Source organism: Myotis yumanensis, unplaced genomic scaffold, assembly GCF_028538775.1.
Source record: "Myotis yumanensis isolate MYYU_CA2020_CCGP unplaced genomic scaffold, mMyoYum1.0.hap1 SCAF_2, whole genome shotgun sequence".
Classification (NCBI taxonomy): domain Eukaryota; kingdom Metazoa; phylum Chordata; class Mammalia; order Chiroptera; family Vespertilionidae; genus Myotis; species Myotis yumanensis.
In genome coordinates this window covers 193,308,192-193,324,428 of record NW_027223753.1, presented here as the reverse complement: position 1 = coordinate 193,324,428, position 16,237 = coordinate 193,308,192, and the positions used below count along the sequence as shown (strand labels likewise).

Genomic DNA, 16,237 nt, shown 5'->3' with positions numbered 1-16,237 from the left:
AACGCTTAAGCGGGGGGAAATGCAAGTAATTTTTGAACACAGGACTTTGACTCTATAGCCTCAGTGTAAAGATAACAACAGTAAACACTTGAATTCTAATTAAATTTTTTTGCAATAGTATGGGTTAGTAACTCTGAAACAACTTACTGTGTATTATAGAATTGAGTAAATGAGTAAATATATTAAGAATAATGAAAGTCAGTCTTTCTCACTGTTTTCAAATATGGAGAAAAAGATACTAGAATTAACCCCATGGTGTTGAATTGGAGCTGGTGGTATCAAAATTAACTCATGGTTTTTTGTATGGAAAGAAAAAAATGAAAGGAAGGGAGGGAGGGAAAGGGGGGAAAAGAGAGTAAGGGAGAAAGAAATAGCTGTAGATATGTGTGTTTTTTAATATACATTTATATACCTAAATTTTAGCTCAGTCCTCTGAAAGGGCCTTGAAGTACACACACCACTTTGAAACGAGCACATATAGCACTCTTATCTTAGTTTTGAAATACCATTAAGCACCAAATAAAGAACAGGAGAAACAGATGATTTGAGGGCTGAAACTGGGAAAGTACAAGATGAGCCTAGAATATCTTGTGCCAGCAAAGTAGTACCAGAAAACTGATGAAGACACATACCCCCCCCCCCCGCCAAAAAAAAGAAAAACAAAGATTATTTGAACTGGTTTAATGGGGCTCCCGCTGGCCAAATGTGAGACAATTTTAACATTAAAATTTAAAAATAATGGTAACAGGCCCTGGCTGGTGTGGCTCATTGGGTTGAAGCATCGTCTGTGCATGGGAAGGTTGCTGGTTCAATCCCTGGTTGGGTGGATATGGGAGGCAACTAATTGATGTATTTCTCTTACATTGATGTTTCTCTCTCCCTTTTTCTCCCTCCCACCTCTAAAATCAATCAATCAGTCAATCAATCAATAAAAATAATGGTAACAGGCTACTCAAGAAATAAAATAAAAATCTATGAATCTAACTGACATAGCAAATAAATAAATAAATGGCAGGATATGGGAGGCTCTTCATTGCAGTAGAATACCAACTGATCAATATGGAAGGAATTATGAAGTTTTAAAAAATTACCATTTGGCAACCATCCTATATAATAAAAGGGTAATATGCAAATTGACCCTAACGGCAGAATGACCAGGAACAACCGGTCATTATGGACACGCACTTACCCCCAGGGGGCAGATATTCAACACAAGAGCTGCCTCCTGGTGGTCAGTGCACTTCCACAAGGGGAGCACCACTCAGCCAGAAACCGGCTCATGGCTGGCCAGCGCAGCAGTGGTGGCGGGAGCCTCTCCCGCCTCCGTGGCAGCAATAAGGATGCCCAACTAACGGCTTAGGCCCGCCCCTTGAAGAGCGGGCCTAAGCCGTATCCCCTGAGAGCTCCCAAGCTGTCAGAGGGATGTCTGACTGCCAGCTTAGGCCTGATCCCTGGGGAGCAAGTGGACATCCCCTGAGGTCCCCAGGGCTGCCAGAGGGATGTCTGACTGCCAACCTAGGCCCGATCCCCCAGGGAGTGGGCCTAAGTCATCAGGTGGACACCACCCGAGGGGTTCCGTGTGGTGAGCCGGCACGGCCATGGCATACTCAGCCCCAGGGTGCCTTATGTGCCACGCCAGCTCAGCCTGGTTCAGTGACCCTGAGAGGGGGCAGTGAAGGATGGAGAAAAGACAGACAAGAGAATACAATCTGGGTCTGGGTGGGATGCTGCACCTGGATGGAGAGACAATGCCACGGACTACAAGCCGTGTCTTTATTTTATAGCCAGATTCCACAAGGCAAAGTAAGGGTGTGGTCAAGATGTTTACAACATTCTCGTGGGTTTCGATGCTACTCAGTTACATGCACCTGAACTCTATCAAGCCCATATTACTCAGACATGTGGGGCCACGTGTTCAGACCATAGGTTCAAGCTTACAACTATAGCTGTTGGCTATAACTGTGCTGGAAGGGCCCTGCCCTCCAAGCTGGGACTTGCACATAGCAATGAGAGGACTGTGCCTTCTCATTAGTCCAAGGCTTGAACCTGTCCAAACACTGTAGCCGCTCTCCATAGTCCCATACTGCGAGCGGTCGCAGGCCAGGCTGAGGGCCCCATCCCCGAGTACACGCATTTTCATGCACCAGGCCTCTAGTCTTAGTAATAAATGATTCAGCCAAGAATCATCAATAGATGCTAAGATAGTGGGAGGAAGTTTGAGAAGTAAGAGAATATTTTTACATAGTCTGAATATATTCTTTCACAAATTATTTATTAAAAGAGAAAAGTAGTAACTTCATAGATTAATTTAGTGAACACACCTTTTGAAGAAATGAACATTAACATCACTAATAATGGGTTAAACCAGCATCATGAATTTCCCAATCTGATGCCCTAAGTCAGCGGTTCTCAACCTGTGAGTCGCAATCCCTTTGGGGGTCGAACGACCCTTTCACAGGGGTTGCCTAAGACCATCCTGCATATCAGATATTTACATTACGATTCCTAACAGTAGCAAAATTACAGTTATGAAGTAGCAACGAAAATAATTTTATGGTTGGGGGTCACAACATGAGGAACTGTATTTAAAGGGCCAGAAGGTTGAGAACCACTGCTTATTGATGCTAAAAACATGTAAACTAAATCTAACCATGAGGAAACAGCCAACAAACACAAATTGAGGGGCTTTCTATAAAAATAACAGGCTTGTATTCTTCAAAACTGTCAAGATTAGGAAAGAAAGACTGAGGAGTTGCTCCAGATTAAAGGAGACCAGAGAGGTGTAATAAAAGCAATGTGTTATTTAGTACCAGAAAAATATTTCTATAAAAGACATTATTAGGACGATTATTAAAAATTTAATATGAACTGCAGGTTAGATAATAGTATTGCATTAATGTTAAATGTCCTGATTTTGATCAATGTATTGTGGTTATGTAACAGAAAATCCTTACTCTTAGGAAATACATTGAAGTATTTATGGTTACAGGGCATGTCTGTAAATTATTCTCAAATGTTTTAGAAAAAAAGTGTATGTGGTTGGGGACAGGGAGAGAGAGGAGAAAACCAATGAGAAAGAATATGGAAAAAATGTTAACAATTAGTGAATTTAGATAAAGGATGTGCAAGAGTTACTTGTACAATTCTTGCAACTTTTCTGTGAAAGTGAAATTAAATCAAAATTAAAAGGTGTTTCTTTTTAAAGTCAATGCTTCATTTTATCATCTGAGATTAGCTAAATTCTAGCTGTGGCTCTGAATCAATTTTCTAAGCACCAGGCACTATAAGTACTTTTACACAGTATCTCATTTAATGAAAAAAAGTTACCAGAAGTTCTGTCTGTAAAAGTTGTGGCATCTAATGTGCTTGTCTGCCATAACATCCCTTCCTTGTTCTGGCTACAAAAGCCCTCTTTTCTTTGTTTGCCTTTCCACAACGGCCTGAGGCCTGCTGTGCTCACTCAGTGTCACATTCCCCTAACTAAAGTGATTCACACAGTGATGGGTGGCTGACCCATGACCTCCCAGAACTCTCTCTGCTACTTGCCTGTATGAGATATTGAGGAAGAAGCACTCCCTCTGCTAATATTTTTCCTAGGAGGATGAGACTTGGGCTGTGGACTGCCATCATGCTCACCTTGTAGGGAAAGCCTATCCAAAAGCTGGTGAGAACAGGGCCCGATGCAGCTGTGCTTAAAGATCTACCCCTAGAGCTAAGTGAACCAAAAAACTCCAACTGTGTATAAGTGTTAGCTAAGTAAGTTTCTGTTACTTCTGATGAATATACTCTTAATTGACAGAGTAGGTCAAGTGTCATACAGTCAAAAACAATTCAAATTATTTCTAATTAAAACATTCCCTTAAAAAAGTAGTAAATCATGCTTTTTACTCACCAATAATAAAGCTATGGTCAAATTTAATACATCTCCAACTCTGTAAGAAATTAACATGTACTAGAAAATAAAGATAGCTTACTAAATGTGCCCATATTTTTAGTATGGTTATGTCATAAAGTTAAATTTGAAGAAATTAGAAACCAAAATTGGTAATAGCTTAACAACTAGTAAGAGAGCACAGAAAAAGTAAAGTTAAACTTTCCGATTCAATCCCACCACACACCAGTTGAATTCACTTTTTTCCATCACAACAGTTTTATAGTTTAAACATAAACCAAATGACTACATAGAAAATGGACAAAATGTGTGGATGAAGGCATGCAGATCCAAAAACATCAGTTTTGTAAAACAACTCAAAGCATAAGTCATATTACCCTATTATGTCTTCTAAATACCAAGATGAGCATATAACATTAACAACTTACCATCAGAACTTGTGAGGACAAAGCTTTCTGCTTGAGTTTGTTTCCTGGTGCCTAAACTTTTTGGAAACCAGTGAAGATCTATTGGGTAAATGTCATCAGGAAGCTTTACTATTTGACTTGTTTCACTGGTTAACAAGTTCCACCTCACTATTTGGTGATCATCACTGCATGAATACAGTTCTTCTGCATTAGTCCAGCCTACACAGCTTACTAATTCTTGATGTGTCACCATGTTAAGGAGACAACACACAAAAGTCTTACATTTTAAATAATTTTCAGATGCAGATTATAAGATAAGTATAAAATAGGATCAAACATTTCAAACTTCTAAATGTGTTTTCATTTTATGACTTTCATATATTTTCTATTTAAAGAAAAATAAACATCTAACCAAAACAGTTGTAAAAATGAAAAAGCAAGATAAAAAATCCAGATGCCAAGAGAGAGAGAAAGGCCCTAACTGGTTTGACTCAGTGGATAGAGCGTCGGTCGGCCTGCGGACTGAAAGGCCCCAGGTTCGATTCCGGTCAAGGGCATGTACCTTCGTTTCCGGCACATCCCCAGTAGCGGGTGTGCAGGAGGCGGCTGATCAATGTTTCTCATCAATGTTTCTGACTCTCTGTCCCTCTCCCTTCCTTTCTGTAAAAAAATCAATAAAATATACATTTAAAAATATATATATTTAAAAAGAGAGAGAAAAAGAATTGACAAAATGAAAAATTTTAAATTGAGTTATAAAATATTTCATAACAAGACTAAAAGATACAAAGCATCTATCAGCTCAAGGGGTATGAAAGGATATAATACACTCAATTACTGGGGAATAAGGGGGAAGTATGTCTTTTTTATTTACATATGTCTGTATCATTTAAGTTAGAATAAGCATGTATTATTTTGATGAGTTTTTAAAAATCAAGTGTTAAAAGAAGATTGAAACCTAACAGTAAAATATCTGCTTAAATTACACATTATAATAACAATCTACTTAGGAAAAAACATATAGCTTAACAGCTGAAACAAAAATCTTACCAAACTTTTTGACATTAAATTCAGGGAATAGTTCAATTACAATTTAATGTGCCTATAAAGAGAATAGTGCTGGATGAGACATGAACCCTAAAATTCTTACTTTAACCCATTTTTAAAAAAATATATTTTATTGATTTTCTACAGAGAGGAAGGGAGAGAGCCAGAGAGCCAGAAACATCGATGAGCTGCCTCCTGCACCACCACCCCCCCCCCCCCGGGGGACGCGCCCGCAACTCAGGTACATGCCCCTGACCGGAATCGAACCTGGGACCCCTCAGTCCGCAGGCCGACGCTCCATCCACTGAGCCAAACCGGTTTCGGCTAACCCATTTTTTATCTCTGATTTATCAGGAGGATTTCTATAATTTGAGGTGCTCAGTAGCCCTCACTTCTCCATCAGAATGGGCTGTTTACCCTAGGTTCTAGGGCCTAGGTGAAGCATATATTTAGAGAAGGCATTTCAGTTTGTTGTTTACCAGGGATGCTTTCTCTTATTTACATCTGGATTTCTACATTACCAGATCATTCCTAGGTGAGTTGTTTGTTCTCTTGTTGTTATTGTATAATCCTTTTACTTCCTTCTCTTCTCATCAGTGCTTTTTATTGGCTTATCTGAACATTCAATAAACTTCAAGGAAAAAGAGACAATGTGCCATAATTACTATGGGATGTTCTAAGATTTTTTCATACTATTTCAAAATATGACAGATTAAGCAAATAACCAAAAAGGCAAAAATAAATTATAGAAAGATAATCAAAGTCCTAAGATAAATAGGTAATAAAATGGCACTGGAATACTCAAAATATAATCTAAACAAAAGGATATCATCACTAGACCATTACTGAAAAAATTATTCCTATAATTTCTATAGCCTAAATGGTGTTAGGTAAAGACCTTTAGAAAGGCAGAATGTTAGGTAAAACCTAGAAAGGGAGAAAGCACATACACACACACATTAAGCTAATCCTTTGTAAATTGCTGTAAATAAACATCAGATGTGCATGACATATCTTCAAACTAATAGGTCAACTAAAATTATGAGAGAAATGAGAAGAATGTCAGATTAAGAAAGTCTAAAAAGACTGCTATTAGACTATTATTCAGCTTGAAAAGAAAGGCAAAAACAGATAATGGACATAGTCAAAATCTTGTAAATGGCATGAATCTTGCATATGGTATAATTATATATGGCATGAACACCTGAGGGCACACTTTCAAAAAATAGTAAAAATGATTTAAGTACAAATAAGAGAAATTATACCTTCACTCAAAAGGTAAAACAAGCAGACAAGGTAATATAAATTCAAAAGATTTAATCAAATGTCTAATTCAGTGCTTTTCTATCTCTGATGAAGGAACATATTTTTCTTGATTTCAAATTTGTTGCAGATCAACATTTTGTTAGATAAAATAAAAATAAATTACTAGAAAAATGATCTTATATTTGGATGGTTTCCCAATGTCAAATTGCTACAAAAATTGTTTACCTCTTACTTTCAATTTCTGTACTTATCCCTTTACAGACCTGTAATAAAGTCTGCAGATAATACTTTTAGAAGCACTGGTATATATAAAAATGAAGGTGGAGGGACCTATCATATCTTCCTGATACATAATCAGAAATTCTTGTTGACAAAATATAAGGTCATATGTTGGAGAAAATATTTATTATTTCCATCTTCTTACATCTATATGTATAAAAGCCTAACCGACCATTATGACTGGTCACTATGATGCTCACTGACCACCAGGGGGCAGACACTCAATGCAGGAGCTGCCCTCTGGTGATCAGTGCACTCCCACAGCCAACCTCCCATGGCTGGCCAACTTCCCGCGATCCCCAGCCGGCTAGCCCCGATTGGCCCCGATTGGGACTGGGTGAGATGGACCAATTAGCCCCTATCGCCGGCCAGGCCGAGGAACTCCACCTGTGTAGGAATTCCTGCACCGGGCCTCTAGTGAAATAATAAAGCTCTAACTGCTAAAATTTCTTCAGCTTGTTCTCCACTTTATCATAAAGAGAGTATGAAGAAATAAAGCGAAATTCATTTAAAAACTTACTACATCACACTAGCAAAGAAACTATTTGTTTAAAAAAAGCTTCTCTTTAAGATCCTACTAGACTAAACAAAAATTATTTTTTATGTACTTAAGTACAGTACTTAAGTAAAGTAAGAAAAATGTCAATAAGAATTTGAAAGTAAGATTTAGAGCAAATAGTTTGCTTTGGAGAATTACCTGCAACACATGACCTCAAATATTTCAAAAACAATTTAGTTAAACTGCCATTAAAGGAATGAAAAAAAAAACACAAAACACCCATTATCCACGTAGAATACAAAATAGAACAAAACTTAACAATACTCTAGTAAGATGATCACAATAAGGTCTGCAAGTGTTAAAAGGATATGCTTTGGTTCTTTTAAAAGTGATATCTTCAGTCTCATGCTTCCACTTTCCAGCAAAATTTTTAAATGCTACTTGAATGCATTCACTGTAAAAATAAAAATTAGGGGGAAAATATAAAATCTGCATTAAAAACAAACACATGTACACACACACACACACACACACACACAAAATAAAAGCAAGCAAAACATCTTAGGACCCCAAGGACACTGAAACACACCTTCAATCCTGCTGGTATAAAGACAGGGAAAGAGGAAGAAAACTAGTCAATGTGTTAATCCTGCCAACGGGTGATTAGAGACCTTGGGTTGGACTCCAGAGGCCCTCTACACCCTGCCTGAAACAGTCCTACAAGTGCAGAGCACTAAATCTGGTCAGGTAAGTAATCTCCAAAAGCTATCTGGAGATCAAATCAGAAGATTCTGTAAACTGGGCCCTTGCCGGTTTGGCTTTGTGGATAGAGCATTGGCCTATGGACTGAAGGGTCCCAGGTTCGATTCCGGTCAAGGGCATATGCTCCAGCTGCAGGCTTGATCCCCAGGGGAGGGGAGGGGCAAGGGGGGGGGGGGAGGCAGCGGGCCTCTCTCATCATTGATGTTTCTATCTCTCTCTCCCTCTCCCTTCTTCTCTGATATCAATAAAAATATATTTTTTTAAATGATTCTGTAAACTGGGAAGCCCTCAATGGCAAATCAATATTGGTCATGTTTAATACATTAGAATAAATTCCCAAAATGTGATTGAGGGCTAAGATATTAAGGGCTTTAATAACGTGGAAATATTATGATATCATCAACCTAGTGGTCCAATCTGAGGTTTACATTCTATTGGAGGTAGAGGTACTACCCCAACATTTATGGTTGTCATAGTGACAATGTGAAAAATATGTGAGTTATGTAAGCAGCGGTAATAAAACCCTTATAAAAGTTACATGAAAATCACAATGTAATTGACAAATAAAAATCTAGAAAAAGAAGAGTAATAATCCCCCAAATAACCAGGTCATCAAAAGATACAAATCAAGAAAATGCTAAATTGTCTGAGTTCATTTTATAGTTATAGGATTCTTTCTGAGTAATATCACTAACCTAAAAAGAAAATAAATAAATTAAATCAAAGTGTAATTAAAGGAACAAAATCCTCTTCACCAAGTAGAAAATTACTGCTAACTATATCAAAGGATATGCTGAGTATAGGTAAGAATTCAGTAGGTCTCCCTTAAATAACTTATCATTCCCCCTAACCCAGGAAGGTTTTTAGATCAGCAAGGTGCTAAACATAGCTGTATTTCAAAGCATCTTTTTCACTTATTCTACTCATAAATTTGTTAAACTGGGAGGAAAAAGTTGTTAAAACCACAGAAAAAAATCTGAAGTTTTATGGTCAGCCAATTTGCAACTAGGGTAAGAAGCCTCTCTGTCTCTTCCAGTTCACTCAGCAAGATTTCTGTTCAACGTCAAAAGTATGAAACTATGTACAGCAGCCAGAAAAAGAACACAATCTCTTACCCACATACTTCATAGGCTCACTTTTGGTTCTTAGAGTTTCAACATTGTTTTCAAAACTCCTTCCCCCCTCGCATCAGACCCCTTCCAATTAGAAAGGGGGGAAGAATAAACATACTTATGAAATTCTGCTTTTTCATAATAAGCCAAATGCACCCTGCTTATAAGGATTTTAAAAGAATAAAAGCAGATAATTGTTGCTTCTGAAAATGATAACACAAATGACAAGAAAAAATATATAAACTCTGAATATACAATTACAACCAGAAACTTGAAAGATCTTTGACAAAGACATGATGTAGCCTAGATCAAAGTACCTCAAACATGAAATCCAGAATAATTAGGGATAATGTCTCACCAAAAGCAATAATAATCTCATCTAAATAGTAAAAGCAGCAATTTTTTTCATAAGAAAGAAATCTGCAACAATTCAGAAACAAGATGCCAAGGAATTACAGAAAGAGGAAGGTGCCATTCTAACATCAGGAAGATTCTTCCTTGCTCAGAAAGATCTTCCCCATACATCCTATTTCTTTTTATTTATTTGTTTTTAATCTTCACCCAAGAATATGTTTTGTGTTTTTTTGGGGGCAGAGGAAGGAAGAGGGGTGGAGGGGGAGAGAGGAGAGGAGAGGAGAGGAGAGGAGAGGAGAGGAGAGGAGAGGAGAGGAGAGGAGAGGAGAGGAAAGGAGAGGAGAGGAGAGGAGAGAAGAAAAGAAAGAAAGAAAAGAAAGGGAGGGAGGGAGGGAGGAAGGAAGGAAGGAAGGAAGGAAGGAAGGAAGGAAGGAAGGAAGGAAGGAAGGAAGGAAGGAAGGAAGGAAGGAAGCATAGATCGGTTGCTTCTCATATTTGCCCTGATGGGTTGGAACCCAAAAGCCAGGTAAGTGCCTTGACCTGGAATCTAACCCTCAACCTTTTTGTGCACAGGATGAAGCTCCAACTAACCCAGCCACCAGGCCAGGGCCCCAAACATCCTATTTAGCTGAGATCATTTGCATGAAGGATATGGCGTTCTGTTGTGAAGCTAAATAGAGAAATAAAGAAATAGTATTAGCACTTAACTAATTCAGGGAAGTGCAGAGCTGCCTGAGGGCTGGACTGAGGAGGTTTTTATTTGCCCAAAGGCATTGGTTATCAAGGATCTGACTAGTCAGTGGTACTGGGGAGTGGGGGCAGGGGTGGGGGTGGGGGGGGTAGGGAGTAGAGTGAAGAGGGGTTGGGGGGGAGGTGGGGGGAGGTAATAAAAAGAAAGTTTCTTGAATATAGGTAACTTGATCAATTTCACAACTTTGCAAAGGGAGCACGTGAGAGCAACTATGCCTTTGCTACCAAAAATCATTTATAATTTGTCTTTGGTCTAGTGTGGGTCAAATTTCATGGAGCTTAAGAGGCAAAAATGTGCTCAGCAAACCCTGACAGTCAACAACCAAAATACTGTATACTCCAAATCTGGCTACTTCTCAGCATGTCCAGCATAGTCCAAAGTCACCGTCATCCTCTGCCTTGATTACTGCAGTAACCCCAGAACTGATCTTTCTGCTCCGACACTTACTCCCTTAAAATTCTAAATACAGCAGTCAGCAATGCCTTTAAGACTGAAAGCCAGTATGGCTAATACAGCGTGAGTGAAGGGAGTGGCAGGAAATTAGGGGAGAAGAGAGGGTACAGATCATACAGGGGCTTGAAAAACCACAATAAAAGCTTCAGATTTTCTTCTGAATGAATGAAGGGTTGTGAGCAATGAAGAGATACGATCTGACTTACGTTTTTAAAGTGCCAGTATGGATAGTATATTTTAAAATCAAACGAACAAAAAAACAGAGCAAGGATGAACAAGACTGGAACCAGGGAGGCCACTTAGGATTTCAATAGTCTAGAAGAGAGTTGAAAGATGTGGCTTGAATGAGAAAGACAGTAGTGGTATGACTGATATGAAGAGGTCGCATTCTGAATATATTGTGAAATAATATTCCATAGGATTTATTGATGAGTTGGGTTTAAGAAAAGGAGGAATAAAAAATGACTGAAGCTTCAATAGGTAGAACAGAATTGCCACTTACTGAGGTGAAGATTGAGGGAGGAACATGTTGGAAGATATAAAAAAGTTTTCTTTGGATATGTTAAATTTAAGGAGCCTATTAGACATTCAAATGGAAAATTCAAGGAGATATTGGATATACAAGTCTGGAGTCAAGGAAGAGGATGGAGCTGGAAATATCAATGAGATATCAATTTGAGGGTTGTCAGTGCAGAAATCATGTTCAAAGCCATAAGATGAGACTACCCAGCTACATGAAAAGGTGGCCTAAGAAGTCCTACTAAAGTCTGAAGTATTGTCTGCATTAAGATTCTATTTTTTGTTTTGTTTTGTTAACCCTCACCTGAGGATATTTTTCCATTGATTCTTAGAGAGAGTGGAAGGGAAGAGAAGAGACAGAGAGAGAGAAACATCAATGTGAGAGACACTTCGATTGGTGCTTCCCGAATGTGCCCCAACTGGGGATTTAGCCTGCAACCCAGGTACGTGCCCTTGACCGGAATCGAACCCGGACCCTTCAGTCCTCAGGACCCTCTATCCCAGAGCCAAACTGGCTAAGACAGCATTAAGATTCTACATGAAGTAAACTAGAGAAAAACAAATGGAGATATAAATACAATAAGATGCTTAAAACCTATTTGGGGAGAATGTAGATATTGGTAATTCTGAAGTAGGTTAGATGGTGAAAAGTGGGTGGCTGAGGTCAATGAACTGAGAGGCCAGGGAATGGGATAGACTGATTTGTGGATATTAAATCACTGAGAAGAATGAGAGGAATAGTGGTGGAGATAGACACAGCATAGATCTGCAGATGACTGCAGAAAGACAGGGTTGACTGGTGGGACTTATTTCAAAGAGAGTAGGAGATTTTAGAGAGGAAGAGGAAAGGGAATCAACTGTCCAGATACACTAATGAGAAAGAAGGCCCTTTGACACATGGGAATCTGGTAAGCTAAACAGCCTCCACTTGAGAGGGCCGAGGGGAATGCAGTTTTCTTAGGAAAGAACCAGATTTAAGTTAGACTGTGAAAGTAAAGAAATAAACCATTCCAGAGTAAAGACTTTTTGGCCAAAAACACATTGTGAGTTCCAAAAGGTAAAGTGGTAGGATTTACACTGGAAAGAGCTAAGAGTTTGGGACAGATAGTGGGAAATGGTCAAAACAGCTGACTATTCTCCAATATTCATTCATTCCTACTTATACGGTAGAAGAATCTGAATTTTTGCTACACATCTGACCTCCTAGGACAAAGAATCTGAATTTTTGCTACACATCTGACCACCTAGGACTGTGGTCAGCAAACTGCGGCTCTTTGGCCCCTTGAGTGTGGCTCTTCCTAAGCCTTAGGAGTACCCTAATTAAGTTAATAACAATGTACCTACCTATATAGTTTAAGTTTAAAAAATTTGGCTCTCAAAAGAAATTTCAATCGTTGTACTGTTAATATTTGGCTCTGTTGACTAATGAGTTTGCCTACCACTGGCCTAGGACAAAGACTATTTCTCCAGCTGCCCTCAAAACTGGATGTGGCATTAAGAGTTGTGAAACCCAGGGGGATCGGACCTAAGCAAGCAGATGGACATCCTGGACTGCAAGAGGGTGCAGGCTGGGCTAAGGGACACCCCCCCGCCAAGTGCATGAATTTCATGCACCAGGCCTCTAGTGTGTTTATAATGTGGAACAGAGTTAGAAATAAGAAAAGAGAATTAAGCATTAATGCTAAGAATTAAACTTAACATTATGCTAACTGAAATAAGTCAGTCATGAAAGCACAGATACTGTATGGTTCCACTTGTATGAAGTATCTAGAGTAGTCAAATTCACAGATAGTAAGTAAAATGATGGTTGCCAGGGGCTGGGAGAAGGAGGATTGGGGAGTTACTATTTAATTGGTACAGAGTTTCAGTTCTGCAAGAGGAAAAGAGTTCTGTGGATGGATGGAAGTGATAGTAGCACAATATGAATATACTTAATGCCACTGAACTGTACACTTAAAAATGCTTAAAATGGTCTACAATAAAAGAAAAAAGAACAATTACATTTAAGAAATGAAACAGAGATAGAAGCACTAACAAAAGCAGAAAAATTTCAGTCAGGAAAAAGGGAAGGCATGATTTGTCAACAAGAATGTACCTATAAATAAGTAGCAGAAAAGCCTCAGTGGTGAACAAGAATGTGAAAGATAGATAAGAAATGCAAGAACTAGATCATAAGCACATTAATACCAAGTTCTTTTTAGTTCAACTGCATATTGGCTAACCCTTGGCTAACAACTATTGATGTTAATAGTTGAAACTAATGGTTTGCTTTTAACTACCCAAAGTCCCATGTTTAAAAGTGCAATTTGCATCAACAGTCTTCTAAACAGATAGCTCTGAGCAGGCTCCTGTGTCTCCTCCCAGAGGAGAAAGGAGGGAGAGAGCCAGATCTTTTATTCAAATTGGTCCTATCATAGAACTATACAAGATCTCTCTTGTATGACAGGCTCATCATTTCCAGGGACAAATTCAAAGACACAGGTTTTCAAATGGCAGTATAGTTCAATTACAAAAGACTTCTAACTCCCACCCCACTCCAATTCCCATATGCATTTGCTAAAGTGTAGGTATATGCTGTGATATTTACATTTCCTTGCAATTCTAATTATCATTATAGCTAGATCTTGCCACCATACTTTAATATTATTTTTATTGGCTATATTTATAATCCTTTCATTGGGTGTCCTAATAAATGCAGGGTGTTTATTATTATTCTAGCTAATAAACCATGTGATTTACCAATCTATATATATAAAGAGGTAATATGCTAATTGGTCCTAATGGTGTCACAGTCACGACCGCTAAGGAGGAGGCTGCCTGTGCGTGCACAGCGGGCGTTGCTCCCGGAGACAGGGTGGAAGTGGGGAGGCGCCCAGAGGAGGCCCGTGCCGGGAGGGCAGGGGTGAGAGCCCGTAGCGCCCCCCCTCACCAGTCCTTTGCCATCCACCGCTCATCTGCCTGGGGAAGGAGCACAGTGCAGCAGGCAGGAGGTTTCCACGCTCTCCTCTGGCGCCATGACGGGCAGGGCCACCACATTGCTCCGGAGACAGGGCAGAAGCGGGGAGGCACCCAGAGAAGGCGGGACCAGCTCGAGGTGACTTGAGGGACTGAGGGTGGGGCTTGAAGAAGCCAGAGAAGGCCAGAGGGGGTGGGGGGGAGGGGGGCTGGGCCAGGCCTGCTGGACCTCTGTGTGGAGAGGTTCAGGTGTCAAGGCAGGGCGACGGGTGGGTGGGCGGGCCGCGCAATTCGCGCACTGGGCTCCTAGTTTTAAAATAAGTAGTCATCTTTAATTCATCCTTTTAATTTATCAACAAGCATAAAAGAATCACACTCAACTGATACACGAGAGTGCTATGCAACTATTTTAAAAATGAGGTGAATCTACATATACTAATATAGAATGATGTCTATAATATGTTAAAAGACAAAATATATACAGCAATATTATGTAATGCAATCCCCTTTGTGTAAATAAAAAGGAATATATAAGCTATTGGATACTAAAGTATTTTTCTGATAAGATATATACAAGACATTTAATGGAGACTTTTGTGAGAGTAGGGGTACTGGGATGAGAAAGGAAGCTTTCAATTCTCATTTTATATGTTTCTGTACTGTTTGAAGTTTTTACCATGTTCATAGTATTTTATTTATCTATACATTCATATATTTCTTATAATTAACTGAGTGATACGATTATGACCCAATTGTATTTTCTTCTGTATGCATTTCTGCATTTTTTTAAAAACCTAATAAATGTTAATTTTTTCATAAGATCACCATTCTCATTCTCTTTGCAGTCTCTACTACACTTGACTCCTTCTTATAGTGAACTCCCCTCCTAGTGATCTCCCAAATACTGTACATTATTTTTTCCTTATTTAAAATGGGGCTAATAATACCTACTTCACAGGTTATGATGAATGAGATAAGTACCTAAAATGTCCAGTAGAGCCCCAGCAGGCATGGCTCAGTGGTTGAGCATCGACCTATGAACCAGGAGGTCAGGGTTCAATTCCTGGTCAGGACACATGCACAGGTTGTGGGCTCCATCCCCAGTAGGGGGCATGCAGGAGGCAGCAGATCAATGAGTCTCTCTCATCAATGATGTTTCTATCTCTCCCTCTTCCTTCCTCTCTGAAATCAATAAAAAATAAAATGTCCAGTAGAGTGCTGAAACATAGTAAGAACTTAATAATGGTTACCTATTTGTAGTGAAAATTGATGTTTTTGTCACTCTACATATATTCACTCTTATCCTAGCTACAAAGACTTTCTCCTTGAAACACTGACTTCCTTACTCTTAGCTTTTGTGGCTTGAACGGGGCCAGCATGAGACCCAGACTTAAACCAATTAGAGCACTCCATTCCCTTTGCACAGAAACTGTTTCACAGAACTTTTATTCAAATAAATGATAGAGAAGAAAAACTCTCCTATGTCAAGCCATTCATTTTAGGAGATTTGAGGCGAAGTTGCTGTAGCTATCTTACCATAGCAGGCAGACAGCCTTGAGGTGCCAAAAGCCACTATGTAGAGCCTGACAATAATGCCAAGATGATGGTATGCAAAGAAGAGCAAAGAAAGAAACCAAATCCTGCTGTCTTTGTTTGAACACCGAATCTGTTATACTCACCTGATTTTTTGGTTATGGGAGCCAATTTTTTTTTCTTAAGACAAATTGCATTGGGTTTTCTGTCATGTGTCTAGAGTCCTACCAGAGACATTACTATAATTATTTCTTTTTCCTAGATTCTAAGAATGAACATTTTCTGATACTATCCCTCTTTACTCACAACCTTAAAAAAACTAATCTATTTTTAGTGTTCCAATTATCTTTATAACACTATCTCATCCAATTTTCTCTCTTGAGCTATATTCTCTACTGCTACTGCCCA

The 16,237-nt window shown here is 39.1% G+C and overlaps 1 protein-coding gene across 2 annotated transcripts in view; it reads right to left on the bottom strand.

Moving 5' to 3' along the window:
- Positions 1 to 16,237, bottom strand: part of IFT80 (intraflagellar transport 80) — a 106,913-nt gene that overhangs the window by 86,210 nt on the left and 4,466 nt on the right. The window contains exons 2-3 of one of the 2 annotated variants that reach the window (XM_070403645.1): positions 7,762 to 7,844; positions 4,321 to 4,543 (exon numbers count right to left, since the gene is read on the bottom strand). The exons of the other annotated variant lie outside the window; for it this stretch is intronic. Coding sequence (XP_070259746.1) covers positions 4,321 to 4,543; positions 7,762 to 7,797 — 259 coding nt within the window. The 5' untranslated portion in view covers positions 7,798 to 7,844. The remainder of the gene's footprint in view (positions 1 to 4,320; positions 4,544 to 7,761; positions 7,845 to 16,237) is intronic. 2 annotated transcript variants of the gene reach the window in all.